Source organism: Sclerotinia sclerotiorum, genomic scaffold (genome assembly GCF_000146945.2).
Source record: "Sclerotinia sclerotiorum 1980 UF-70 scaffold_5 genomic scaffold, whole genome shotgun sequence".
In the NCBI taxonomy this organism is placed as follows: Eukaryota; Fungi; Ascomycota; class Leotiomycetes; order Helotiales; family Sclerotiniaceae; genus Sclerotinia; species Sclerotinia sclerotiorum.
The window spans coordinates 836,370-861,682 of NW_001820831.1; the positions used below are offsets into that span (position 1 = coordinate 836,370).

At 42.6% G+C, this 25,313-nt stretch overlaps 10 protein-coding genes across 10 annotated transcripts; 3 read left to right on the top strand and 7 right to left on the bottom strand.

The window, feature by feature from the left end:
* Positions 1-183: 183 nt before the first annotated feature.
* Positions 184-1,839, bottom strand: SS1G_04299 (hypothetical protein; the record flags this gene model as incomplete). The annotated part of the gene is made up of 4 exons (XM_001594442.1): positions 184-637; positions 683-1,578; positions 1,673-1,759; positions 1,819-1,839. 4 exons carry the CDS (start codon positions 1,837-1,839, stop codon positions 184-186), a joined length of 1,458 nt encoding a protein of 485 aa, XP_001594492.1.
* A 589-nt stretch (positions 1,840-2,428) lies between these two features.
* Positions 2,429-4,257, top strand: SS1G_04300 (hypothetical protein; the record flags this gene model as incomplete). Its single annotated transcript, XM_001594443.1, has 5 exons — positions 2,429-2,632; positions 2,685-3,080; positions 3,135-3,574; positions 3,623-3,693; positions 3,743-4,257. The coding sequence occupies 5 exons, from the start codon at positions 2,429-2,431 to the stop codon at positions 4,255-4,257; spliced, it is 1,626 nt and encodes a 541-aa protein (XP_001594493.1).
* A 1,492-nt stretch (positions 4,258-5,749) lies between these two features.
* SS1G_04301 (predicted protein) lies at positions 5,750-6,032 on the bottom strand (the record flags this gene model as incomplete). The annotated part of the gene is made up of 2 exons (XM_001594444.1): positions 5,750-5,792; positions 5,923-6,032. 2 exons carry the CDS (start codon positions 6,030-6,032, stop codon positions 5,750-5,752), a joined length of 153 nt encoding a protein of 50 aa, XP_001594494.1.
* A 420-nt stretch (positions 6,033-6,452) lies between these two features.
* SS1G_04302 (predicted protein) lies at positions 6,453-9,406 on the bottom strand (the record flags this gene model as incomplete). Its single annotated transcript, XM_001594445.1, has 6 exons — positions 6,453-8,047; positions 8,158-8,242; positions 8,314-8,518; positions 8,582-8,659; positions 8,739-8,864; positions 9,357-9,406. 6 exons carry the CDS (start codon positions 9,404-9,406, stop codon positions 6,453-6,455), a joined length of 2,139 nt encoding a protein of 712 aa, XP_001594495.1.
* A 558-nt stretch (positions 9,407-9,964) lies between these two features.
* SS1G_04303 (predicted protein) lies at positions 9,965-12,320 on the bottom strand (the record flags this gene model as incomplete). The annotated part of the gene is made up of 3 exons (XM_001594446.1): positions 9,965-10,444; positions 10,610-12,092; positions 12,151-12,320. The coding sequence occupies 3 exons, from the start codon at positions 12,318-12,320 to the stop codon at positions 9,965-9,967; spliced, it is 2,133 nt and encodes a 710-aa protein (XP_001594496.1).
* Positions 12,321-14,854: 2,534 nt separating this feature from the next.
* Positions 14,855-15,682, top strand: SS1G_04304 (predicted protein; the record flags this gene model as incomplete). Its single annotated transcript, XM_001594447.1, has 3 exons — positions 14,855-15,033; positions 15,140-15,310; positions 15,571-15,682. The coding sequence occupies 3 exons, from the start codon at positions 14,855-14,857 to the stop codon at positions 15,680-15,682; spliced, it is 462 nt and encodes a 153-aa protein (XP_001594497.1).
* Positions 15,683-17,183: 1,501 nt separating this feature from the next.
* SS1G_04305 (hypothetical protein) lies at positions 17,184-18,356 on the bottom strand (the record flags this gene model as incomplete). The annotated part of the gene is made up of 6 exons (XM_001594448.1): positions 17,184-17,463; positions 17,516-17,807; positions 17,858-18,000; positions 18,053-18,118; positions 18,170-18,218; positions 18,266-18,356. 6 exons carry the CDS (start codon positions 18,354-18,356, stop codon positions 17,184-17,186), a joined length of 921 nt encoding a protein of 306 aa, XP_001594498.1.
* Positions 18,357-19,132: 776 nt separating this feature from the next.
* SS1G_04306 (hypothetical protein) lies at positions 19,133-20,300 on the bottom strand (the record flags this gene model as incomplete). The annotated part of the gene is made up of 2 exons (XM_001594449.1): positions 19,133-19,893; positions 19,955-20,300. The coding sequence occupies 2 exons, from the start codon at positions 20,298-20,300 to the stop codon at positions 19,133-19,135; spliced, it is 1,107 nt and encodes a 368-aa protein (XP_001594499.1).
* Positions 20,301-20,553: 253 nt separating this feature from the next.
* On the bottom strand, positions 20,554-20,982 carry SS1G_04307 (predicted protein; the record flags this gene model as incomplete). The annotated part of the gene is made up of 3 exons (XM_001594450.1): positions 20,554-20,591; positions 20,699-20,810; positions 20,980-20,982. 3 exons carry the CDS (start codon positions 20,980-20,982, stop codon positions 20,554-20,556), a joined length of 153 nt encoding a protein of 50 aa, XP_001594500.1.
* A 2,273-nt stretch (positions 20,983-23,255) lies between these two features.
* Positions 23,256-23,617, top strand: SS1G_04308 (predicted protein; the record flags this gene model as incomplete). Its single annotated transcript, XM_001594451.1, has 2 exons — positions 23,256-23,443; positions 23,587-23,617. The coding sequence occupies 2 exons, from the start codon at positions 23,256-23,258 to the stop codon at positions 23,615-23,617; spliced, it is 219 nt and encodes a 72-aa protein (XP_001594501.1).
* Between the last annotated feature and the right edge of the window lie 1,696 nt (positions 23,618-25,313).

Below are 25,313 nucleotides of genomic sequence, written 5' to 3' on the forward strand. Positions count from 1 at the left end.
TTGCAGTTTTGAAGAGCGTATACCCGAAAAATAAGAATATTTTTAATTATTATATTGGTTGAACAATAATATCATACACATACAATCGTGAACCTCAGAATATTTCGTGACCCATACCTTGCATGTTGAGATACATGCGCGTCTCTTGCCACCACCCTTCTTCATGTTACTGCCTTTAATCCTCTACAGTGCATCCCTCTTTTCCAAATTACCCAATGCTCTGCCAACCAAATGCAAACTTCCAGTAATTAAAGCCTGAGGATGCGCATCATCTGTGGACAAACTCCGCACATATTCAAGCGCATCGTCTACACTTGGAAGAACCTGAACATCGGTATCAGGGTTTGAATCTAACGAGCGCCATTTTTCGGCAAAGGCTTTCTGCATCGTAAGCTCAGATATCGATTTGGGATCGTAGGAAAGATTGACGAAATCTGGTGGAATCAGTAGATGTTCGGTTGGTGTTGGTGATGCGCTATTACCTGTTTTGGATGCATTTTCTTTCTGAATTGAGGTTGTGCAAAATATGACGTGGTCGAATTTAATGGATTCTTTAGTTGCGCTATGGAGACCCTCGAGTAACCCTATAGCTTCACGATGGCCTTGTTGGTTGAAAATCAAAACTCGAGGGCCATTTCTAGAGCTGATTAGAAACGTGGGCTTAAGGTGGGTCAAAACTTACTTTTCAGCTACCTTATCACTAAACCATTTTGCTGCGACCACAATACTATCAGCGGTATGTGCGCCGTCTAAGTACCAGGTGATGTTTCCATCGACCTTTGTTTCGCATCTTCCTCGCCAGACAACTCGCTCTAAAGCTTCTACGACACTTATTGGTAGGAAATGCTCCCATGTGTCGAGCTCGGGATTCAATTTCTTCAGAACTGTTTCGGCTAAACATATGGCAAGACTTGCGTTTCCTCTCTGAAAATCTGCTTCAGGTGTTATTTTCACTTGTATTAGTCTTGGGTCTAAATCGACTATCTTGAAAGACTCTACTCGTTTCTCTCGAGCCCTATTTTCTAATACTTTCATTGCTTCTGGCTTTTGTTGCACTGTAAATGATGGGACTCCCGCCTTCTGAATTCCAGCTTTGTGCCATGCAATTTTGTCAAGCGTTTCTCCTAGTGTAAACACATGGTCAATTCCTAGCGACGTGATACCCGTCACCGCCGGTTGATCCACGATATTCGTTGAATCATACTCGCCACCAACTCCAACCTCATAAATTGCAGCATCAACGCCCTCTTGGAGGAAAACGTGATAAGACATCAAAGTTAGATACCTAAAATAAACAGGCTTCTCGAACGGTTCGCTCGAAGAAGCTGCTGCTGCTTCCAGACGATCCCAAACCTCAAAGAAGTATTTTGCAAATAGAGGAGCGGATACGGGTGCTGAATTGATCCGGATTCTTTCGCGGACAGCGATAAGATGGGGTGATGTGAAAAGTCCAACCTTTTTCGGGAAACCATGTGACGTTCTATAACTATTCAATGCCGAGTCTACGTAAGCGCACGTAGACCCTTTCCCTTTGGTGCCAGCAACGTGAACGACATTCAAGCGCCTGAGATCATCTTGCTGGACGTGAGTCAGCGACGAAAAGGCAAGGAGAGAGATTAAAAAATACGGTGTATCCAATCCGAGTCAGATGCTGTCTCATTTCCTGATTTACTCCTTCATCGAGTTTGATTCCAGCCTCCCATCTCTTCTTGAGGACTTCGTATGGTGTTTGAAGTGTATTCAAGGCATTGATTGCATCCTAAATGATGGTGAGAAGAATTCATGATCAGGTGTATAGCAATGTTTGACAAAACGAACATCGTAGGTCCTTTCTGCCATTGTGGCAATAAACTTTCGTGAATCAGGAACGCTTTTATTGAAACGGCAATTGATAGAGATACTTTTTAGAGGTCGCAAAGACGATCTATGAAATGAAGACCACATTACCTGTCATATAAAAGTTCATGTCTGCAGTTTGAAGACAAAGATTCTTCGAATGGAAACATGTATCTTGCTTTGTCATCCACCGATAACCTTAATCGGTAAGATACTAAAGCGGCGCATAGTCTTCAACAAAACTTTGACATTCTCCCATCCCATCCCATTATCATGTCTGATCGTCGCATTTAAGACAAACGTATTGCTTTATCAGAGATCTTCTGTAACAAGCAAAAGATTGACAATCTTGCATAAGGAAGCATGGCTATCAACGCGTATCCTGTTCCTCTGCTCCTTGCATTGCAATTCCCATGATGGGAAAAGCTCTCTGCAGGAGCAATTTTTAGCCTAGATTAAGTGCAGCGCAAAAGTGGGGTTGGGATGGTGATTGGGGTGGTGGTGTGCTTGCAAGGGCAAAGTAGATGTGCATATACAATGCAACTTATCGTCGCAACTACTTTGCAGGATATCTGCTCATTGTATATGAAATATGGCGCGAAGTATATCACAGAAGAATGACGATGAGCTACAGAGGATCTCCATCGAAAATGTTGTGCTTGAAAAGGGTATACTGGAGGAGACGGTAATTGAACCAGCAGTTGTGAAGGTCGAGACGCGATTTTCGGAAAAGGAGGTGACAATACGACAAGTAGCCCCTATGGTTATCGTTTTAACTGGTGCGACATTTCTTGTTGTAAGTGCCAACACCATGAATCTTGGGTAGATGTCTGATATATCCTCCTCAGACAATCGCTGCCCAGGCAGTCATCATCATCTTACCTGAAATCTCTCGGGATCTTGACATTCCTCAAGATCGGCAGCAATGGGTGCTATCTTCTTATGCATTGACGTCTGGCTCATTCCTACTTCTTTGGGGAAAACTGGGAGATGTTTATGGGAGGAAGTTATTGTTTATTCTGGGTGCAGCTTTTACAGCCGCTACTTGTATTGCGACGGCTTTTTCTCCTGTTGAGGTTTGTTTATACATAATGCGGGCTTTGCACGGACTCGCCTCTGCTGTCACTATCCCTACAGCTATTGGTATAATAGGACATACCATTCCACCTGGACGAGTGAAAAACTACAGCTTCGCATTCTACTCTGGAGGCGCCCCGATGGGTCAAGTTCTTGGAAATCTCATGGTATGTATCCCTTTCTTTTCCAATATTCACTTGTGATTCTGATTCTTTATCCAGGGCGGAATCATCTCTCAATGGGCGAGTTGGAAAGTCGTATTCTTCGTGATAGCTGGTGCTTCTATTACTATTGCCGTAAGCGCGATATTTGTGGTCCCAAAGGAAGCAGCTAGAGGCAACGAGGAAGATACAGTGCGTGCCTCAGGTGTCGATTGGATTGGTGCTTTTCTATTTACTGCGGGTCTACTTTTATTACTCGTAGGCTTGTCAGAAGGAGGGTCGTCTGGGTGGCAGGCGGCCTCGGTCATTGCCATCATAGTTATATCTGGGTGTTTACTGATAGGATTTGTTCTGTGGGAACACTATCGCGAGACAAAGACAGCTAAAGAACCATTGATGAGAGTGTCGACGTTTCACCATAAGCAGTTCTCCATTGCCATGGTCATTATAACTTTATTCTCGGCTGGCTTTACCAATTTCTGCCTCTATACTACTTACTAGTATGTCTTCATCTGACTCCCCAATATCGTGGGCTAATTTGTATATAGCTACCAAGATTTTCGACTTCTCGATCCCTTACAGACCGCTCTTCGGTATATTCCATTAGGTGTGGTTGGTAGTATGTTAACCGGACCTTACTTCGAGAAATATTTCTGACAGTTCTGTAGTTCTTACAACTTTTGGATCTGGGTACTTACTCGCTCGAATCAATGGTAATTACATTCTCAGTTTTGGGCTCGGCTCAGCGATGATTGCAAATCTTCTGTTTGCCGTTCCAATACCTCCTAGTACATCATACTTCGCTTTTGGTTTACCAGCAATGGCACTTGCGGCATTCGGTGCTGATACAGTCTACCCATGTCTCGGTCTCTTTACAACTCAGTCACTTCCTCGAAAGGATCAATCGGTAGCAGGAGCCATGTTTCAAACTATGGCGGCCATCGGACGAGCCATGCCCCTGCCTATCACGTCGGCAATCCAGGAGTCTGTTCAATCAAAAGAGTTAAAGGAAGGAAAGGTTCAGATGCAAGCATTTTTGGCAGGACTAAGGTCTGTGGAATGGTTCTGCGTGGGCTGTACGGCAGCATCTTTAGCTATGACTGTCATTGGACTCAGAAATATCGGAAAGATTGGAATGTTAAAGAAGCTAGGTGTTGCCAAGGAGACGAAGGAAGAAGTTTAGTAGAATTTGCAAAATAACGGTCTAATGCCATTATTTATTCGTTAGGTAATGGTCACTAAATACTCAACTCTAGACGCTGATCGTCATAGTATCCGTGAAAGGTATGATTCGAAATTCTCATCATAAATTTTGAAACATTAAAACAATATATAAATCCGTAACGAGAAATGATTATCATACTGCTAGAATCTAGTAACAGTTCTAGAAGAAACTTAAAAATGGCGGAGAGCCCCGGTACTAAGACTTCTATTTGGCTGCTTTGTCACCTTCAAGTTTCTGAAAGAAAGCTTGCCCAGAGTATAAGACTAAGCCTGAGATCTTAATTAGTATTGTACCAGAGATACTTCTCCTTAAAGTTTAGCTCTGAAGCAGATAGTAAAAGATTTTAACCTCTGTACTCCTTTGATTGTAAGAATAAAGAATACTAAATTATTTAAAGTAAATTCGATTACTTAGTCTTCATTATGTTACGAGGTTTGCCGTCTAGATCACGTGGAAGCGCTCTAGGCTCTCGAAGTGGCTTATAACTAGGCGTCAAGCAGGGACTTAAGTAATGACAATAATGATATGCAATTCGTAACTAATAGTAGAGTATACTAAATGATTGATCTTGAGCACGAAGCTCTATACAAAGGAAATCCATCTTGATTATATAGACCTTCTTGTTCTGGCTCTAGAGGCTCTAACTAGATCTTTTAGAGCCGGTCACATGATGGATCTGATCCCGTGATTAGTCATGTGATGCGGAAATATGTTACCCGTCGTAACACATTATAATAATTTTATTATATATTCTTTAATTATAATTATATAAAATATACAATATAAAAGAATTATAATTTAGTAAATATAATATAATATAAACTATTATAATAGATAAGATCTGATTATAAATATATATTATACAAAAAAAACTGTAATAATAATATATGAATAAGCTTTTGTTGGATGATTTGACTTTAGTATTTTGCCGAAGATAGAATCGGATCCGAAGTCTTACCGATACAGTTCTCTAATCGATTTTATAGAAATCAAAACATTGTATAATACTTATTAAACTTAATAAAAGCTTTAGAATATATTTGAAGCTATTTGCATTCCTAAATTCTTTGTTATAGCGACCTTTGTTCTTTCTTGAGGTGTATAAAGTGGTTGTCTCAGATCTCAAAAAGCTACCTTCCCCATAAAGAATGACAAACAAGGCCTTGTGCGACAAATTACCTCGTTCGGTGGCACCACCTCCTGGATCCGACCTCGAGGATCCCTCCAGGGAGAAGACTGCGGTTCCTACTACCTTATCGGTTCCTTGTGCTTGAATGCCATATTCACCACGAAAAACCGACGAGCGAAGCTTCATTGCCCCCTAGCACGCCTCACCGTCCGCCGAGATTATAAGAAAGGGGTTCACAAAAACCAGCGACAATTAAACTTGGAAGCAGAACATGAAAAAACACTACAGAGAGGAGAACACATAGAGAAGCTATGAGATACATTAGGAAATAAGGGCAGGATCTATGACAGCGCCCATGACAGATCTGTCGGGGCCGGCAAAAAGTGAAGGCACTGGAAATATGAAACGTCTTTGCAACCGCGCAAGGAATGTCGAAAGAATCTCTGCGATGGTTTCTGGATTTTGACTCTCGCCTCCTTGAGCGCGTAACTCACTGCAACTCCGGGGTCGATTTGTTCTCAATCGCAAAGCATGGTGCGACCATGGGATGGAATCTCGAGACCATCTCTAACTCCATCAGATCTTCCTGCGCTATCAGAGCCATTGCTATGTGCCCAGGCTAGACATTAGAATAGCACGGATATCGGTTTTGAGTGGAGAAAAGATTGACCGAACAGACCGCTGTAACAGCAAAATTAGAATTTGTCAAATGGTGTTGACTCTGGATTGTATCTGATGTTGAGTATGAAATCTGTGATTAAGCTCGCAAGATAGATTTTGTACTTTTCATAGAGACTTGGTGGTTAAGAAAGCCAGGTCAAGGTTGAGGGTTCCACTGGCTGTGATGAAGAGGGGCGGAGTACTTGGTACAATGGCTTTAATTCCTGTTGGGCATGCCAATGCAATTGCATCCATCAGTGAACAAATGGATGATTATGATCGCTGTGTATGCACCGAAGTCAAAGAATTTCTCCGGGTTGGCACCATTTCTTGGAAACAGAGAACCCAGGCTTTTGTGAGGCCGCTAGTCGGGTATGGTGGGCAAATTCTCGTTAAAAGGGTGGCCAGATTGCCAGGGGCTTTTAGCTTCTGGTTCTGATTTGCGAGCTATTCCTTGGCGATACCAGGCATTGGTATATCCCTTAAGGCTCGATGTTTTGTGGAGATATCCAGGCACATCTGCCTTGCTAGTAGCTTGTTCCCCGACGATGCTAGCTCGATTACCCATGATTTGGGCTACCCTAGCAGCTTCGTCTTCCTCATCATCTTCTGGGATGACAATAACATCCTCATGCTTGTCATCAGGCAAAAGATTTATGTTTGGTAGTGTCAGATTCTCTGTGCTGGTGACGGATCTAGCTTCTACCCTGCCTTCGGGATTAGCGTTGTCATTCGAGATGCTGGCTTCTTTTCCTTGATCAGGGGTACCGGGGTTGTGGTGTTCTGTATCGAGTGTAGTGGTTTTATGCGCGTCGCCTTCGTGCCAATCATATTTGTGCCATGCATCTTCTTCAATGGCGACAACGCTGGGGTCAAACCCAACTTCCAGTTCGAGTTCGAGTTCCTCATCGAAACAACCTTCTCCGTCGAGCCCATTGTATTGGCTTTGAGGCTGGAATCGTTGTTCGGACAAAAATTGTTGTCCTGACTCGAGTCGCGGCTCAAGCTGGCGTTGTCTCTTAAATGATCCGACGTGTACCGTTTCTTCTTCAAGAAGCTCTTCTTTCCTCTTCGATGGTGCAGTGGACGTCGTTTGGCTCAAGTCTCGATATTCGTGCCTGTCTTTCTGAATTGGAGGGCATACATGATTTGCTCTCTTGTCTTGTTCCTCGAAGACGGCAGCGGCAGATCTCTCTTCCTGTCTGTATTGCCATCCTCCTTGTCTTAAAAGTTTGCCATTCATGTTGCTAGATTGACCTAGAGGACTCGGTTGAAAGCCCGTGTGCATGGTGCTTGTGCAAATCTCATGGCTGGATGGTCGCATGGATGCCGACATAGGTCTACCATGCTGTGGCATGGTTTGTAAATCGAAGCTCTCATACTCCGAAAGAGCTGGTCTTGGCTTTGATCCACCAAATCTGTCATCAATGAGGGCTGGGTATTTGATGAAGTTGTAGGCCATCTGCGAGTCGAAACTTTTAAGACTGCCATTTGTACGGCTCAATCTCTGCTTCGCATCATGCTCAACCTCGTCCTCGGATCGAAGAAGCTCCCGCCTGTGGATGAGATACTCAGATGAACCAGCCATGGAGTCATATATTCTGCGATAATAAGCCTCGTTTCCCATGGCATGTCCCATCGTATAAGCATTACTGGCAGCACCTCCTCTGGTACCTTCGCCACCAGCTTCACCGACAGCTTCACCGATAACTTGAGGGACATGGACAAACTTAGGCATGCTTTGAATGTACCCATTAGCCGGGTTCAACGCTGAACCTCGGTGCTGGCTTGAGTCTCCATTGATAGTTTTGCTTGTCTCGAGGCTGATCAGGCCGTTTTCCAACTTGCGCAAATACTCATCCTTATTTCCCGGCCTTTTGTACTCGGCCCACATCTTGCCGGCATATTTGTGGGTGCTTTTCCATGTTTTTTTCGTTGCTTCACTCGCGTGCTTGGCTTCTAGACTGTTTTTTTCTTCACTAATTTTTTACGTTTTTTGGAGTCGAGTTATTCAACTTAGCCAGAAGCATTCTGTCACCTGGCCATATCGGGTTTCTCTTCGCACGCACTGCTTCTATCCGACCTATGGCGTCCTTGCTGCGACGTATGGCTCGTGGCTGCCCAAGTGCTTTCTGTTTGAGTTCCTTCACGTGGCTGAATTTGCTATTAGCTATCGCTCTTAATTAAAAAGACTGTAAGAAGTGAGGCAAATCTCACCGGCCTACTGTTTGCGCGTCAACGCCATCGATCATTAACAGCCTATTTTTAGGCGATGGTCCTCTCATTGACTCCGTCGTACCAAGTTCTTCGTTGCATTTATGTGCAATTTGTTTGCTCGTTTCCCGGATATCTCCTTGGACGTTATAACTTTCAAAGTATTTGTTGGGCCACTCCACGTGTTTCTCGGTTTTTGGCATTTTGACTGTATAGCTGATTTCTTAGCAGTTGTTCAAAAAGGTGATTTGATTCGCAGGTAATAGGCATTCTGCATACAGATTTGATTGTTCAGCGAAGCCCAGTTCGTTGCTATCGACTGTCTGTGCTGAGATGTCTTTCCTGAGTTTCGTTTTGCTATCGATATAGCTTAGCACTTCTTTCAAAATCAGATCCAATTATACTTCGCGCGGTTACTGGTGGTACAGTTACTAACCTTGTTATATGTTTGTTTAATTTTGAAGTATGCTTGTTTGCGTTGAGAGAAGTGTCTGCGATGTCGATGTAGATAATTTCGTGTAGCGTTTTCACGGTCTGGTTGTGTACAACGTCAAACGCTACCCTGGTGATTTTTTTTCGATCAACTTCGGTACGGATTTGCTTCTACCTCTGACTGATGCGGAAAAGCTTTTGTGGCAATTCTGGTTCAGAGTTAATCTAAAAGTGGTATCAATATGGCATGTCTGTAGATTTATTCACAAGAGTTTGTGTGAGTAGATACGTACTGAAGAGGCTCTTGGAGGATAGACAGCAATTAGAATGATATAACCATGGATGGCCGTCGCTTACCGAATATCTAACGCCTCTGCTTTGTTGAGAGAACAAAGCGTTGGCATGACGAACTATGTTGTTACGCTGCTCTGGTCTTCGCGGATTGGCTGCAATAAACCTCGTTTTGAAATAGGAATAAGGTTGGGACAAGGCTATTCCTCATTGTAGCCCCGAGTTTGTGCCTGCTCAGATAGGGCCGTATAGAGCGGTCAGGTAGAGATTCAAAGGATCTCTTCTTTCGTATTGGCCTGGTCTGCGTTTTATGCCTAAAAGAAGGACTTACTGGTGTCCCAACATCCATAAATTTTCCTTCACAGTTAATATTGCAGCCATGAGAACCGGCTGCTAGCTGATTACTCAATGGTATTACCTCCATTTCTACCATTCTCGTTGACAGCACATAATCATGAGGCTAGCCCTCCAAAGAAGTGCTCTGCCACCACAATTCGGAGATGTTCCCTTCGGGTTCAAGGCTCATGCATTGCAGATATATAAATGTACAGTTGGAAGTCAATAATGAATTGCGGAGGTTAGATTTATTAGTTTGTTATGTTTCTTAACAAAACCTTGAAATTTTTTGTGAATTATGTGAAATTTGCAGATTAGATACAGCAAAGGGATCATGGTAGTTTCTACAAGATCCGCAATGTCCTTGTTGTTGCACAAGAATTTGAACTTGAGATAATGTGCGCCGAGTCTCTTCGAATCTAGCACAATCCTCAAGACAGAGAAATCCTTTCCTATTCCACCTACCCTCCCCTTTACATGCTACATAAGGAATTCCATACAGCTATATCATTCCATCCATGCCAACTGTACTTTTCCAGTTTCAAATTTGTAGTCATTGCCGGCCCAGTTCCGTGTGTTACTAAGGGTACCCCCCAAGCACCTCTAAGTACGCAGGAAAGACTTGAAGTCGAAGCCCCCAGCCATAGGAATGGAGCCACGAAACGCACTCTCTTCCATTGAGAGGAGTAAGTTGTCGGAGTTGTCGACGTCCTGTGCGTTCACAGAATACTCCAGTGTTGAAGGTACCTGATCCTGCAACTCCAACTCCTGGACCCCGTTCTGTTCGTAGGGAGAATCTTTTGGTGCTGGGAGGTATTGAGCTGGTAGTTCAGCCTCCCAGATTCCGTCTTGGCTACTGGCGTTGTGTGCTGTAGGACTTTGAACTTTTCCTTCCACAGCCGAGTTGTCTTCCTTCTGTGCATCTTGTGTAAACTGCTGTTGTGGAACGTAAGTGTGGGGATCTTGATTTGCAGCTGCATGTGCCTCCCCAGATTTTCTCTCGTTATCACTAAAAAGAAGAGGGTCAAGAAGACTAGGATCGATGTCCGGGGTTGAAATAGTAGCGGGTGAGATAGCGGGAGTCTGCAGCATCGGAAAGTCAGTAATTGTCCCTCAAAAGAAGTTCTCAGAGAAAGAGTGAGAAATTCAGGGGATACATCAAGAATTGGGTGGTGCAGAGGATAGAAGATTTATTTAGCGTTAAATGCTGAAGGAAGGGCACAAAATGAAAGAAATGATTCAACTTACCGTCTCTCTTGCTCCATTTGTCTTTCCATCATAATTTTTGCCATAGCCATTATGTCTGGTGGGAGATTGATTGGGTGACCATCTGTTCATGTCACCATTGTTGAAGGACATTCCTGTATTGGATGCCGCCATGAATGTATGTTCTTGGTAAACACCTTCAGCTATGTTTGTCAATTGAGCCAGAAACTCTGGAGATGGTTTAGGCTTCATTCGTCCCTTGGTCCTGGACACCTGTCTCATGCTTTTATGTTGCTTCTTCGGACGTTCAATCTTTTCCACTTCGCCCTTAGCTGGTGTGAACTTTCTCTTGCCAGCTGAAGCAATAGCTTGAGACATTAAGACATGACAAGGTCGCTTCATAGAATGTTTATCACTGTCCGTTTCGTTTTCGACAGGAGCTGGCTTTCTCTTTCTAGATGGAGTGGCAGTTTGGCTCAAGCTCTTATTGGGCAGTTGCTCTGCCTGACTTGCTAGAACCTGGGAACAGGGAGGCGCATACTGCTCCTGCCCTTGACCTTGAGGTCCTCGAGAAGTCTGATAGTTTTGGGGCGCTGGTTGGCCAGTTGGAATGCTGGACCATCCAGACATGCCACCAATATGATGGTATGATGCAGGCTTGTTTATTCCATTGAGTAATCCAGGTTGTGGGTGTCTCAAAATAGGATTCAGGATATTAGCTCCTGGCTGAGCGATTTGTTGGTCGGCTTGTTGGTTTCCATTAGCAGGATAGCTCTGTCCTGCTGTCAAGCCATTGTTTCCCAGGTTCATAAACTGAGCCAGTGGCATGGAATACATCTGGCTTTGTGCCTGAGTATACATAGGCATCTTCTGGGATCCGTGTTGTGCTTGCTGATTCACCTGGTTGGGCTGAGGTACCTGCATTCTCTGGAAGCCATTCTGCCCGTGAGAATTCATCTGATAGTGCTGTGGCGCCGGTGCATTCTGGAATTCAGTTTGTCCATGCCGGTTCATGAGGTTATGTGGTAGTGCCTCCATGGCCTGAAAGCTACCTTGACCATTTTCATAGTTAAACCGAAATCCAATATTTGATCCAGATGCCATGAGGCCGAGGCCTAGCTGGCTGTTCACATTGTTCATAGCGCCATTTACGGGTGCATTATTTCCCATTTGTCGAGTAAGATCTGCGCCGGTCACGGGGCATATCGAACCGTTTAACAGTTTTTGGACGTATCCTTCGCGATCCTCATCATATGCTTTCCACATCCGGATCGCATGTCTGCTATTCTTCGACTTTGGATGTGTGCGTCCTCTGCCGGTCATCTTCAGCACCTTAGCTTTATGTTCGAACCAATTCTTGACCTTCCTGTAGCTCAAACCCGTCTTCCACATTAATATCATCTTTATTCCTGGAGGTGGATAATGATCAAGTGCATACGCGGCTTCCAGGATCTGCGTCTGTTCCGGAGTATTTCGTTTTGCGCGAGCTTGGTTTGCGGCGCGCTTTCGACATTCGCTCATGTGTCTGTGTGCATGTTAGCTTAGTAGCTGATGCTAGCAGCGTCAAAAGGATTAAATCATACCTTCCCACTATTTGGGAGTCAACACCATCAATGCCTTGAGTCGTGGGAGGTAAATGTGCCTTATTGCAGTCGTCTGAAATCTCTTGAGTGGTCTTCATCAAGTCATTAGGGTCGACGAGCCTGTTGTAGTAGTCGTTGAGAAATTGAACATGCTGTGTGTCTTTAGGCATTTTGCCTCAACTTCTGTGAATGGTCAGCTAGGATTCGAGGACTAATTGTTCTAATTCTGAGTACAGGGAGGGTCTCCATGGCCATCCTTCTAATTCGTGAAAATCTTGAAAAGCAGGTGAGATATAAATTGAAACTTGTTATGAGAGGAGGGCAGGAAAATCGCCAGAAATTGAGTAGAATTGGTGGAAGTATTTAGGACATTAGAGGAGCAACAGTATTCAAGGGACAGGAGTAAGATGTATTGCACGGCAGAATGGCGAGAAATTCAGGAGCGGGGTATATCTTACCGAATGTATGTACAAAATGAGTTGGTTTGTTTCGTAAATTGATTGGGAATTACTGCCCGGTATTTCGCTGCATCAAAATGTTAGCTCTTCATTCATTGAGCGGACTTGATGATCTCAAAAGAGGATATGGGTAGAGTACGAGAATATTATTAACCTTTGGTATCTTGCTGACGATTTTTTTGATTTGTTTTCTCACAGAAGAGCGTCGGTATTCTCGTCGCTTGAACAGTGATTGGTATTCACCGAAATTTGTTCTCGATACTGGAGGAAGAATACACAATTTATTGTGAATCTATCGCCTATGCTTCTGAAAAGTAGACGAGTGGGACGTAAAGATATTCGTATGGGAATTAGTTGTGCAAGGTAGTCAGTTGTCTGGAAAGTTAATTGACAAGAATACTAGCCAAGCAAAAAGGTTGCTACTTGAGAAATATTGTTTTATAAGGTTCCCAAATATCCAAACAGTATTGTGTGATAATGTTTTGTTCCAGAGAGCGCGCATTCAGGAGCATTTATGTTACGAGATCTCGAGGTCAATATCACTAGCGTCATTTATTACTGCTAGTGCGACCGTTGGAACATTGAGATGAAGAAAAAGAAGGAAAAAGTTGTTCAATACGGCAATTTTGGCCGTACTTTCCCAAGGTCAAGAAAGTCAGTGACATGATACGTTTACTTACATATGGTACATGACTTTCAACAACATGGACCTTGGCAAATCCTCGACGAGCAGTTGGAGGTACCGCTCTCTTTAGCTATTAGTGATGTTGTTGATACTCAACTTCAGTATGATTCCAGACAGTGCTTCTATTTATTCTCTAGTGAACGCGGCGTGCCTTGTCTTTTTGAGCATAGGTATTCCTCTAGTTATATGCTTGATCTCCTTTCATGTTTGCTATTATTCTCGCCAGCTTATGCGAAACACGAATACGTAGATACATCCATCTCTTATCGACTAGGGAATATATTTACCCCTTCATAAAAAAGGCGAAAGCTCGATGCGGATTGATGTTTTATTGATAGGAGCACACTCCGCACACTCCGCACACTCTACTTCAATCGAGGGAATAATACGAGCATACACTTGCACCCTGTAATTCGATTATCCGGAATATATACAAGTCAGGGAATTTGAAATGGACGAAAGACAATGTAGGAATCGAGATTGTATGCCATAAATATAGATTAGATTGCGAAAGTAGAAGAATAGTCCAGCTCGAATGTGACAAAGGAGGGGACAGCTTGAATTCAAATTGGACAGCTTGAATTCAAATTGGACAGCTTGAATTCAAATTGGACAGCTTGAATTCAAATTGGACAGCTTGAATTCAAATTGGACAGCTTGAATTCAAATTGGACAGCTTGAATTCAAATTGGACAGCTTGAATTCAAATTGGACAGCTTGAATTCAAATTGGACAGCTTGAATTCAAATTGGACAGCTTGAATTCAAATTGGACAGCTTGAATTCAAATTGGACAGCTTGAATTCAAATTGGACAGCTTGAATTCAAATTGGACAGCGAGCAGTAAAGAAATTTTGTGGAAATAAAAGCCATGGTTCTCATGGATAGGTATTCGGTTGTATACATTTACTCTATTCACAGCTTATTCTAATTTGGCAGGTTCTCATTATCGTTCGCATTGTCCCTCTACTGTATTGTCAAAACGCTTGAGATGTGCGGGTAGTCAAAGCAATACAAAGAGAGTTATGGCAGACACAGAAAGAGTTAGAAAGGGAAGGTGGAACTACAGAGAAGGACAAAAAGAAACAGAAAAATATTCGCACGCGTGCAGTGAGCAGAAGAAACAACTTATAGATGGCGTAATCACAATGATTGACAACCTCATTTTCTGGTACTCTATGAGTGCTTAAGTCACTCTATCTGACGTTGTTCGCATTATAAGGGTATCTCACTCAACAGCCCACCGCGATGATAACACACAGTTGCTGTTCATCTCAGGCTTAGGCGCCTGCGTTGATGGTCCTGCGTGATAATCGAAATGGTCAGAAAATCATCTTTTTCCCATCCAATCCTTCATTGAACGATACTCCTATCTAACGGGCGCTTAGGTTCAAGATAGCATTTTGGCAGTGTTCATCTATGGAGAAATTCTTGGCATATTTTCTGGCTACAGCCGGATGGGAAGTTAGCTGAACGATGCAAGTATGGATCTCAAAGCAACAATACGACTGTCTCGCTAAGTCATAGCCGCGGGTCTCGTAATGTGAGAATAGGAAAGCAGTATGCCAAATGAAGATTTGCGACATAGCATACGAGGGTGGGAGATGAGAAACGCAGAATCTGAAAGCAAAAAGCTAGGATCTGGTATGCGCAGCGTGATAAAAATGGACGCAGACAGGACTGATGGGATAGTGATGTCTAGGTATAAGCAAAAGAACGAAGCCACCCGGTTTTGTCGCATGTAAGGTATTCAGGACGTCTGATTGCCAATGTGTACAAATTCAACAGGCGAAACAGCAATATCATGAAAGAATATATCACAATCTGTAACTACCGAACAATTATAGACGCAGGATGCAAGCGTGGGTGTGGATAGGAAGATCCATACTGAAGTGGCAATCACCAACACAACGTCTATTTGATACCGCTTACGAGGATAAAGAGATTAGGTTCGCAAAGAAGTGGTGGAAACAATTTGATAAGTTAGAGATGTGCAATTTGAAGAAAGATGAAGGCATGTAGGAGAGTTGGGTGAGTATATGGACAGATGACTATCGTCTATTTTGTTCCAAACCCGAAACAATCTCCAACTCTTGTTGTAATGTATGAATGTATGCCAATAGTCTGTTTTTTTTTGGTATATGCATATAGTTCTATCCTCCATTATCTTTAAGGTTATATTGAATATCTAATCCTGTTGACGTTCAAGTATTATCCTCACATCTCTTGATGATTGAATGATTTTCCTGTCACTAGAAGTAATGCTGTATGATGGGAGGTTTCATCATCATATTGTTCTGGAAAATTTGATCAAGTGGACCAATATCTCCGGACTAAGATTCGAGCGAGAAAATGTCGATGGCGCCACGAGAGCACTACCGGCGTATTGAAGAGTATTTGAACAGGAAGGTTGCAACGCCACAGAAAATACCAAGGGATGACGAATACCTGACTTTGGTGTCTCTTGTTATCTTTCATGCTTTCCCTTATATAAGATCGACTTATTATCATATCATATCGTCACGATAAAGTGTCCTCCAAGCACCTATAAACTTACCTTTCCAGATGCTTTCGGGTCTAGCCTCAGAGCTTCAACCAAAACACGTGGATCCGATCGATGTTTTGCTCGTAGCGATCACTGCGGATAAAACCACAACCGCATGCCCCGATCAGATTCTATAATCGATGACCATTAATTAATTCCGTTTCCCTGCACGAGGACCATGGCGAATACATCACAGATTTACCTAAGCTTTGGTATTCGAGTGTCGAATATGGAAAGAAAAATCCAGAATATATTTGAAAGAGGAAAATTGGGAGATAAATAATCGATCCTGAGGTTTTTTTGGGAGCGGGGTTGGAGGGGGGTGTTTTCCCCTCACGGGCTCCTCATTGGCCATAAATTCTCCGTTAGAATACTTAGCGAAGTAAAAGGGGTATATGATGTTCGATCTAATACAAATCGTTCGTAGTATCTTCAACAACTCCACGGCCTCTACCTGATACCCTCAAGCCTAAATATGGAATCTTATGCCATCATCGCAGACGTAATAACAATAGCTGATCTAAGGCTTCGAAGAAAATGCGACATTTTAATAAAGCATTGAAGGTGTTAGCCGTCAGTAAAACTCTGTGGTGTCAACCGTTGCGAGCTCACCATGTGAGGCATTGTCACAGTTTCAGGGCTTTGTTTGTAATTAATATCGTGTAATCATGTCTATACTTATATATCTTTGGCAGTCTGTAGCAACACAATTCCGCGGATTTGTAGAGTTCGAAGCTGGATAATGGGGGTGGAGACGGATGCATGTTTGATATTGAAGATTTATCATCTCCCGATAAAAACACAAATCGTAGATGCAATGCCGTTCAAGGATTGAATACACTTTATGAATTATTGAAATTTTATAGAAAGATCTTAATACTGAATATAAAATTATTGTGTGTAATTACCTATGCGCCACAGGAGCACACCATTCCCAACCCGTGCCTGTGGGATTATTTGCGACTACTTACCCGATTAATTGAGAGATCAGAATACAACGCGGGAGTAATATGCATCCGAGCTGACAATTTTTGTAAGATATGTTGAACTAATTTACTTGAATATGTTCATATCGTAAGGTTAAATGTGTCACAAAACTCTTTGGTGTTCTACCTGCTGCCATTGATCAATTTGATTTGATTTAGTTTTATAATCCTTCTAGGCTGCTAAGGCTCTTGGCCCATACGACTTACTTCCAGCTAGCCCTTTCCCTACAAGAACAAGCCTCCTCGCCTTTGATTCTCAATCCCACGCAAACCAGCCAAAAACAATTGCAAATTATGGAATAGGGGGATCCAAAGCTATACCCATTGTCTAACGAAACGAATGAAGCCCATTTGGCGAACTCATTGTAAGAAGAGACCCTCCGACACAGGAGCCGACTTCATCTGGTCTACTTGGATTTCTTGAATGAGTTCATTCCCAGGGTAATCGTCAATATCCAAGTCGAGAAATCCTGCAGATGCCCATTTCCTAGCCGAGAGGAAAAATGATTTACCATTTATCTTTTGATCGGATAGGATACGCAGCAGGCACTTTCCTGCGTCCTCTGGTTCGGCGAATTGCACTCCAGACTTGGCTACGTGCGCGAAAGCATCTTCTGATAATATCTTGGTTTTGACATACCTAACTTAATTAGTAAAGAAGAGAAACCATAATTGCCAAGGAGTGTTGGTACCAGGGAGAGATCACATTAACCCTGCTACCGTAGTAAAAGGCTGTTCTCCTCAAAGAATGCATGATACCTCGCATAGCCCATTTAGTACTGGGATACACAGGGCCTCTGGGACAGTCCAGGAACGCTGCTCCGGAACCTATCAATACGAGGCATGTATCCTCTTGTTGCGGTGATGGAGTCTCTCCATTTTGTTTAATGAAGTAATGAAGCGCCAGTTTGGTAGTGTATAATGCCCCCTTCAAGTTAACATCAACAGTAGTCAAATCTGGCTTCGTGGGCTCCTGATCTTTACCTGTTCAAATATCATTAGTCTAGAGACTATGGAACATCACAATAACCTACCAGCAAAGGTGAAAATTTCGTCATTAAGACAAATCCCTGCATTGGCGACAACATAGTCCACTTTTCCGGTAAACGACGCCGCTTCAGTAAACAATTTAAGCTGATCCTCCCATTTCGTAACGTCGCATTTCACAAATTTTGCACTTCAAAAGTGTGAGAATCGTCGCCAAATGACAGATGATTAGAGAATCTTACTGTCCGAGTTCTAATGCCAACTTGGAGCCTGTTTCAGTATCCATGTCTCCAATGCATACGTTGACTCTTTTTGATAGTGTTAATACTGGATCTACTATTAGATTTTAGATTACATACCCAGCTGTAGCGAGTGCCCTAACATAAGCCTGACCTATTCCATTTGCACCTATTTGCTTGTTAGAATAATAACCAGTTTGAGCGCATGTCACTTACCACCAGTCACAATTGCTGTCCTTCCCTTTAGGTTGTCTAAATTAATTTTCTTCTCACAGTCAACTGGGGCAGAGCATGTATATTCTCCCATTTTTGATATAGTAGGGGAAATCCTGATTTTGTTTATATTGATATTTCGTGAAGTATTCAAAGACAGAAAAAAAGAGAATAACTGGACAAGAAACTTCGACAGGAACTATAGGGGTCAGTGTAAAATTATATACTCTTCGCTACTGCTTTTCGCGATGACGTCCACAACCACTTGACAACCTTGTAAATGAAAAGAACCTGTAGCTTGCTTATGCACTAGTTTAAACTTACATTAGCGAGGAAATTAGGCTCGGCCGAAACTTGGGAGAGTTGCTTGCCATCCCCGCTCATTCCTTCCCTACAATTTGGTGATTTCCTAAAGAGACTTAGCACCAGCTAGTAGCTTTTTAGTGCCCCTTAGCTTACGGAGGACAGCCGTGGCATTATAGATTATACCAACATATAACGTTCTCTATTATCTATTATGGAGTACGATACTTTTTCCATTTCGTTTTCTAGGGCCATGTAGGAATAAGCAGGGTGGTTCACGGCTGATTAGACTTCAAGCAGGGGTTTGATCAATGATCGCAACGTCGCAATTCCCGTAACTATCTAACTAAGTACAATGATTTTCTTGAGCACAAAGCTCTACGCATAAAGAAGATCCCATTCCTGTACATAAACCTTCATATTAATAAATACAGAACAATCTTAGACTAAATCAATTTTATAAAAGAAATTAGCCCCACAATAGATCTACAACTGATTCCCAAGCCCCTCATTTCCTCATAGAAAACATATGGGAACAACGATTGGGGATTCTTCGGGTGATTTGTATCAAGCTTCAGGAAAGCGAATCATGACCTTGGTCTCCAAATGCTCGTCGAAGCGACGGAAGTATTCTGGAGCCTGTTCAATGTTGATTTCTGAGCTAACAATGAAGCTTGGTCGCGCGCGACCACTCGAAATTAGCTCAATGAGATTAGGAGCAACCGCTTCAATATCAACAGGTCCACTTCGCATACTCAATCCCTTGCTGAAGAAGTCGGACATAGGAAAGTCGATGGTGTGTGACAAAGTGTCCGCGAGAGGGGTTCCAGTTGAAGTGTTCGACGCGCCGAATATGCCAATCTGCCCAATGCCTCCCTGTTGGCCGGTTACAGCGATCATATTCATGATGACTTCGTTTTCGCGTGGATTGCCTTGTTGGTCGACTGCCTCAAATCCGATACAGTCAAGACTTCTTCTTACGCCCTGCGGCTCGTAACGGAGAATTTGTTCCACGGGGTCGGAGTTGTTGAAATTGATAGGAATCGCCCCGATGGATTCAGCAATCTTAAGTCGCTCAGGTACATGATCCACAGAGTATACTCGCGATGCACCGCGGAGAATGGCTGTGTAAGCAGCAAGAAGTCCAACAGGCCCGGCGCCGAAGACTGCCACAGTGTCTCCCGGTTGAAACCCAGAATAGTCGATAGCTCCCCAAGCGGTTCCCCAGATATCTCCTACGAGGAGATAATCGTTGTCTAGATTCGTACCATTACTTGGTGGAATTGCCATAAGGTTACCGTCTGCCCAAGGAACTCGAGCGTACTCAGCTGTGATTTTACATCAGTAAACCAGGAAAATCTTACAAACTGGAGATGATTGCATGCTTACCTTGAAGACCGTCTGACATGCCATAATCCGAACCTAGGCCATATGCTAGATGGGATTGACCACCAATGTGACCATCTTGAACACCATCTGGTATGATTACTCTGTCACCGACTGAAAAACCCGTCACCGCACTGCCTATTTCAGAAATCACTCCAATAGCTTCGTGGCCGATTGTATAAGGAACATTGCTGCTGCCGTACACTCCATGGTACACGTGAAGGTCAGTACCGCAGATCGCTGCGGTAGTGATTCGGACGAGTGCATCAGTTGGGCTTTGAACAGTTGGCATAGGTAAGTTCGTAACATTCATCTGGAAAGGCACACCTGCCCAGATGACAGCACGCATTGTGGCATTGATAGACATGGTGGAAGGGTAATGGTTGTGATAGAGAAGAGTGAATGAGTGATGATGAAATGAGAGTGCCAGATCACCCAATCTCTTTATACTCGCGAGAAGACATGTTTGTATAGACACAGGTCTATTATTCTCGAGTGTGATATCCTCATTGACAGAGCCTCATTGTCGGCCTAACCCGGCGATATCAAAAGCGAAAGGTAGTGACATATCAAGACGCCCTGTGTGACCCAAGTTAATTCCCCTAGTTCGAAGAAGGCCAAACAGATGTGAATTCTCCACCTTAACTTTACAAATTAGTTATTAATCTTTCTAGTCCAGAACACCAATCGGCCGAATTATCACTGTTAGCGTCAGGTATTCTGGAAGCCAAATTTCAACTGACCTACCGAGGACAAATGCCGATGCATTGTAGGCCATAGCGGTCTGTAATTGTGAATCTGGTAGCGATGCTCGTTGCGTTGCTTCATAGGGAGAGGGGAAGCTTCGTTTCCTAGCCCCCTGCGGGATAAGCAAGCTGCATATCGCTTAACCTTAAATAGTTCAAGGTTTCTATTGGAAGGATGTGCTCAGCCTTGGCAACGGGTTGGCACAATGCATGTTCCCTGGCATTGCAGGATAAGCAAGCTGCATATCGCTTAAGTAGCGTTGAAGAATGATTGGTACGTACCATGTAGCACATCCGCAATATCAGAACAATTATAGGAATAAGGCTGGTAACTAAACCAAAGTCCAAAAAGTGTTTTGCATTTTCCGTTTGAACTGCCGAAGACGAAGGCTACCTAGAGCCTTCGAACGCCATCTATATCATCGTCGATTTCACCCCTGCTTCAGCCTCGAACAACTATCCTGCGGTAAACTATCCCTGAATCAAACATGATATCGAAATTATTCTGATGCGCTATTTGACTGAATGTTAGATTGTCCACGCCTCTAATTTGTCGGTTATCTAAAAACTAATTCCCCAAGGATAGACCGTGATAGTGCCATTGACCGTCAATTGATAGCAAAGATGATTTGGTGGGGTGGCAATATTATAATTCGCGTCTTCCCTCGACGGCGAACATAACCTCTTTGTGGCAACTTATGATACTTTGCCGATGAGGAAAATGTCAAGAGATACGAAATGCACCAGAACGGCCCGCAGATAAGACGACTGTGGCGCTTGTTCGAATGCCGAGAAGCTAGATACTTGCGTCTTTTATTCGGGAATACCTTTGCCAGGTTTATATTTGCTTGATTGGACTACGATGCGATATCACTCTTCAATCAGAGGGATCCCAACTATTATGATGGCCAATCTTTAAAGAAACTTCGATTCACTGCGCTCCAAAAAACGGTTGTGCATCATCCGTGGATAGGCGTCGCCTCGTTCCGATTCCAACACTGCGAGATATCTCCTAGGCAGAAACGAGTCGTTCGATGACGAAACTCTTTGTTATGACTTCGTAGAGATCTGTTATGCTTCAAGTGAGAAGAGTAGTCTGATAATTTGGGACGATCCATGAAACTCGAAGAGTTGGGAGCTCACTGAATACTTTGCGAGGCAATGTATATGAATATTGAGGAGAATGCTGAGAATTCAGACAGTCGAAAATTACTTGGGACAGGAACGTGAGAGTAGAAACTGTTCTTTGGTACCTCGTTCGCGGAGTTAGAGCCAATCCCCTACACCCCACGTCCCCCGATTTTTATGCTAGATCATCTTACAGTTTTAATGCGTTGGATCAAATGAATTAGTGGATCTTTGTCTACAATTTTAGAGTAGCAACCGTTGATTTTGTCTACAGTTATGGATATGGTTTATACTCCTGCAGTGGCTTTAACGCTTTTCGGACTCCCTTTCTAGGTAAAGTCTTGAATTCCCTGCATTTGTCTTTCCAATGCAATATATAGGTCCAATCGATTATCCTGACATATAGCTAGTGTCATCTGAAGTGTTTTCTACATATCTGTTCAGCTCCCTATTATCTCGTGGAGTTCATGGGTGTTAAATGTTAATGTGTTCTCGGTATGCGCATGATTGGCTTAGCGTTTGCAACTAGAAATTATATGTTTTGAAACCAACACGTTATCAGACTTTTTCGCCATTCATATTTTAATCATTTGAGAGGTTATGCCAGAAAGAAAAAGCCAAAGTAATATGGACTTTCTGAAGCTCGTAGGGTTGCATGGCTGCATTTGTATCCATGACGAGGACAGGAAATGAACGTTTATGACCTAGTGGTTGTTTGTAGCGATGAAAGAATTCGGATCTACCGTTCATTAAGATTGAACCATCTTACTTGAAGGCCGAATAGAGCCATTGGGGGCATAGGGAAAACTCAATAGGACAATCACCACATGTCGCCTCGTAAACTATTCAGGTGGATCGATGTCCTTAGACAAATAGAGTTTATTAACCCCCAGCGGCGGCCACGCAAGCTTGTCTTAAGTACGAAGCCTGGACTTTAAAGGCTTTAGTTCTATCTTCCTGACACTAGTTCAGTTTTTGCGAATGTTTTTATCTTGTGTTGATCCTTCCACTCGGGACTTATTCTAGGTAATTCATAATTGGACAGGGCTGGGCATTTGTACACTACCTAGGATATTTAATCTCTACAGGGTATTTATTTTGTCTGATAAAATATAGTAGAGTGATTATCCTGTAAACCCCAAGGGTACAGTTTTATCCCTGTGTATGTATCATATAATCGTTTTATATAATCATCGCAAGTCTAATTATTCCAAATCATAATAGGAAATCAGAATAATTAGGTGTATATTTCGGATCCACTGATTCCATATTATCTGATTTTAAAATATTTAAATTGATATTCTGAAATGATTATATACCTTTATACAAAATCTAAATCTTATATGGATTTCATGCAACATTCAACAGGGATGTTTGTATCTTCCGAGACTTTGTAGGCTATTTACCCTACCCTGTAGGGGTATAGCGAGATGGACATCCAGTGGATCCCATTCGGGGTATACCTTACCCTTTTTCCAACGCTGGAATTGGAAGAGGCTGGTTTGTCAGTAAATCCTCAAAGCAGGAGAGGTGGAATACGCAGCGTTGGACTACAAGGCTATGCGTTGCTACTGGCAGGAGTAAGGTATTACCACAACCGGAATATCACCGACGGAGTGTATGTCAGCATATCATCATGTCTAATACGGCTTGATTTTGACACTTATCACTGAGATTATGGTAGCCAATGTGATACGAAAGTTCATCGAAATATATCTTTCTTTTGGAAAATGTAATTTAGTTCAATTATGTTCTCTATAGTTCAATGTCAATGGATCACAAAGTCAGATAAGCAAGTTTTGTTCTCGAATAGATGCTAAGCACGACGTTGACAGATTTTGCGAGAAACATCACCACCAAACCTCTTAGTGTGCACTCTGCTAGCAGTGTACATGGCCAGGTAATATAGTGCTGTAGCAAATAGGGGCTTATTGCATGGGCCTTCCATGCACCTTGCAAGATTACAGATATGGCAAAATAGACCACACCTTTGTCCGGACCCTATGTAAGTGCCGAACTGCCAAGTCATCGTTGAAGGGTTGCAATAAGGGCCGGCTGATTAGCTAAAAGCATAATCCGAATGGAGCCGCCGCATATGGACAACAGATTAGAATTCTCCAGATATGCGAGTGCGTCAATAAACTCTCGTTTTACAGTACTAGACCACATCTATTTGCTGGGTGGGTGTAACGATACTATACTGGAGGCAGCGGCTGCCTAAGGTTCGTCGGTTGGTAGTTATGGGTTAAGGCTTTATCACTGGTATTCACTTGAAAGTGAATTCGTTACTAGATCAAGTAGAATGTAGGTAAACTATTTGATAACTAAGTTGAGCACGAAGCTCCTAGGGCTCCTTATCACGTGATTTCTGATGGTGCGTGCGCATACGATCTTCAGGTGACCAAGATCACATACTAATTCGATGAAATCTGATCGTGTTTGCACAAGGCCTAAGCTCTCCTAATTAATCAGTTTGCTACCATCGTAACACCATCAAACCTAATGGTGAATCGTGACAGTGGGGTTGTTACACCAAAAGTCAATTACTTCAGTGAATTATTAAAATTTTATTTAATAATAAAATATTGTTCAAAATTAATGAATTAAATATTTTGATTTAAATTAATAATTAAAATTTTGAAATTTATTTTATTTATTTTATTTTATTATATAATCAGAATAGAAAGCTGAAAAAATAAATTTCGTTTGATTTTTGCGGAGAAAATCAAGAAAAATGTGACCAAAAGGGTGTTTATAGACCAGCAATTGTATTTAACTTAGAATCTACAGGTGAAGAGCACCTGTAGATGGGGATAGCTACTCTATACACACACAAATGAATGGCCTAGCTGCAATGGCTAGGCAAAAAGAAGTCATATTTATCCCTCCAATGATCTTACTTTACCGATAACCATTGATACATAGTATTTGTCCGAATCTGATCCTCAGACCACCTAAATCGTATACTAATCCCGAGTAATCGTATCATGTGTGGACATGGTTAATGTACCTGAGGTTTCTTATATAATAAGGGTGGGAGGAAAGCAGGGGTTTCCGTCACACTAATATAAGTGGAGGGGTACTGTAACTCGAGAATGGCATGCCTTTATTGCTAACTAATCTATCATCGTCTTGTAAGATTCCTTAAATTCCCAGGACTTCAACCCATAAAAGAATGACAAAAAATTTCATAACGCACTAGCGAAATTATGATTCCAGCAATATAATACCGGTATCGACCACTAGTCTCCCTAGAGTCCCGGCGGATCAAGTCACCGAGTTTTGAACTTTCAAATATTAGTGAGTAAGAGAGATGGTGCATTAAGCCCTGCCATTAGAGGTATTTAGCTTGTCAAGAAACTAATTATCGCTCGATAATCTTTCCTAATATGATTTTAGTGTAGTTTTTGAATGGTCAGAATAGCTTTGTTTGAACCTAGTGGAGATTTTTGATTCTATTCACACTTATGCTAAAAAACTTTTAGAAG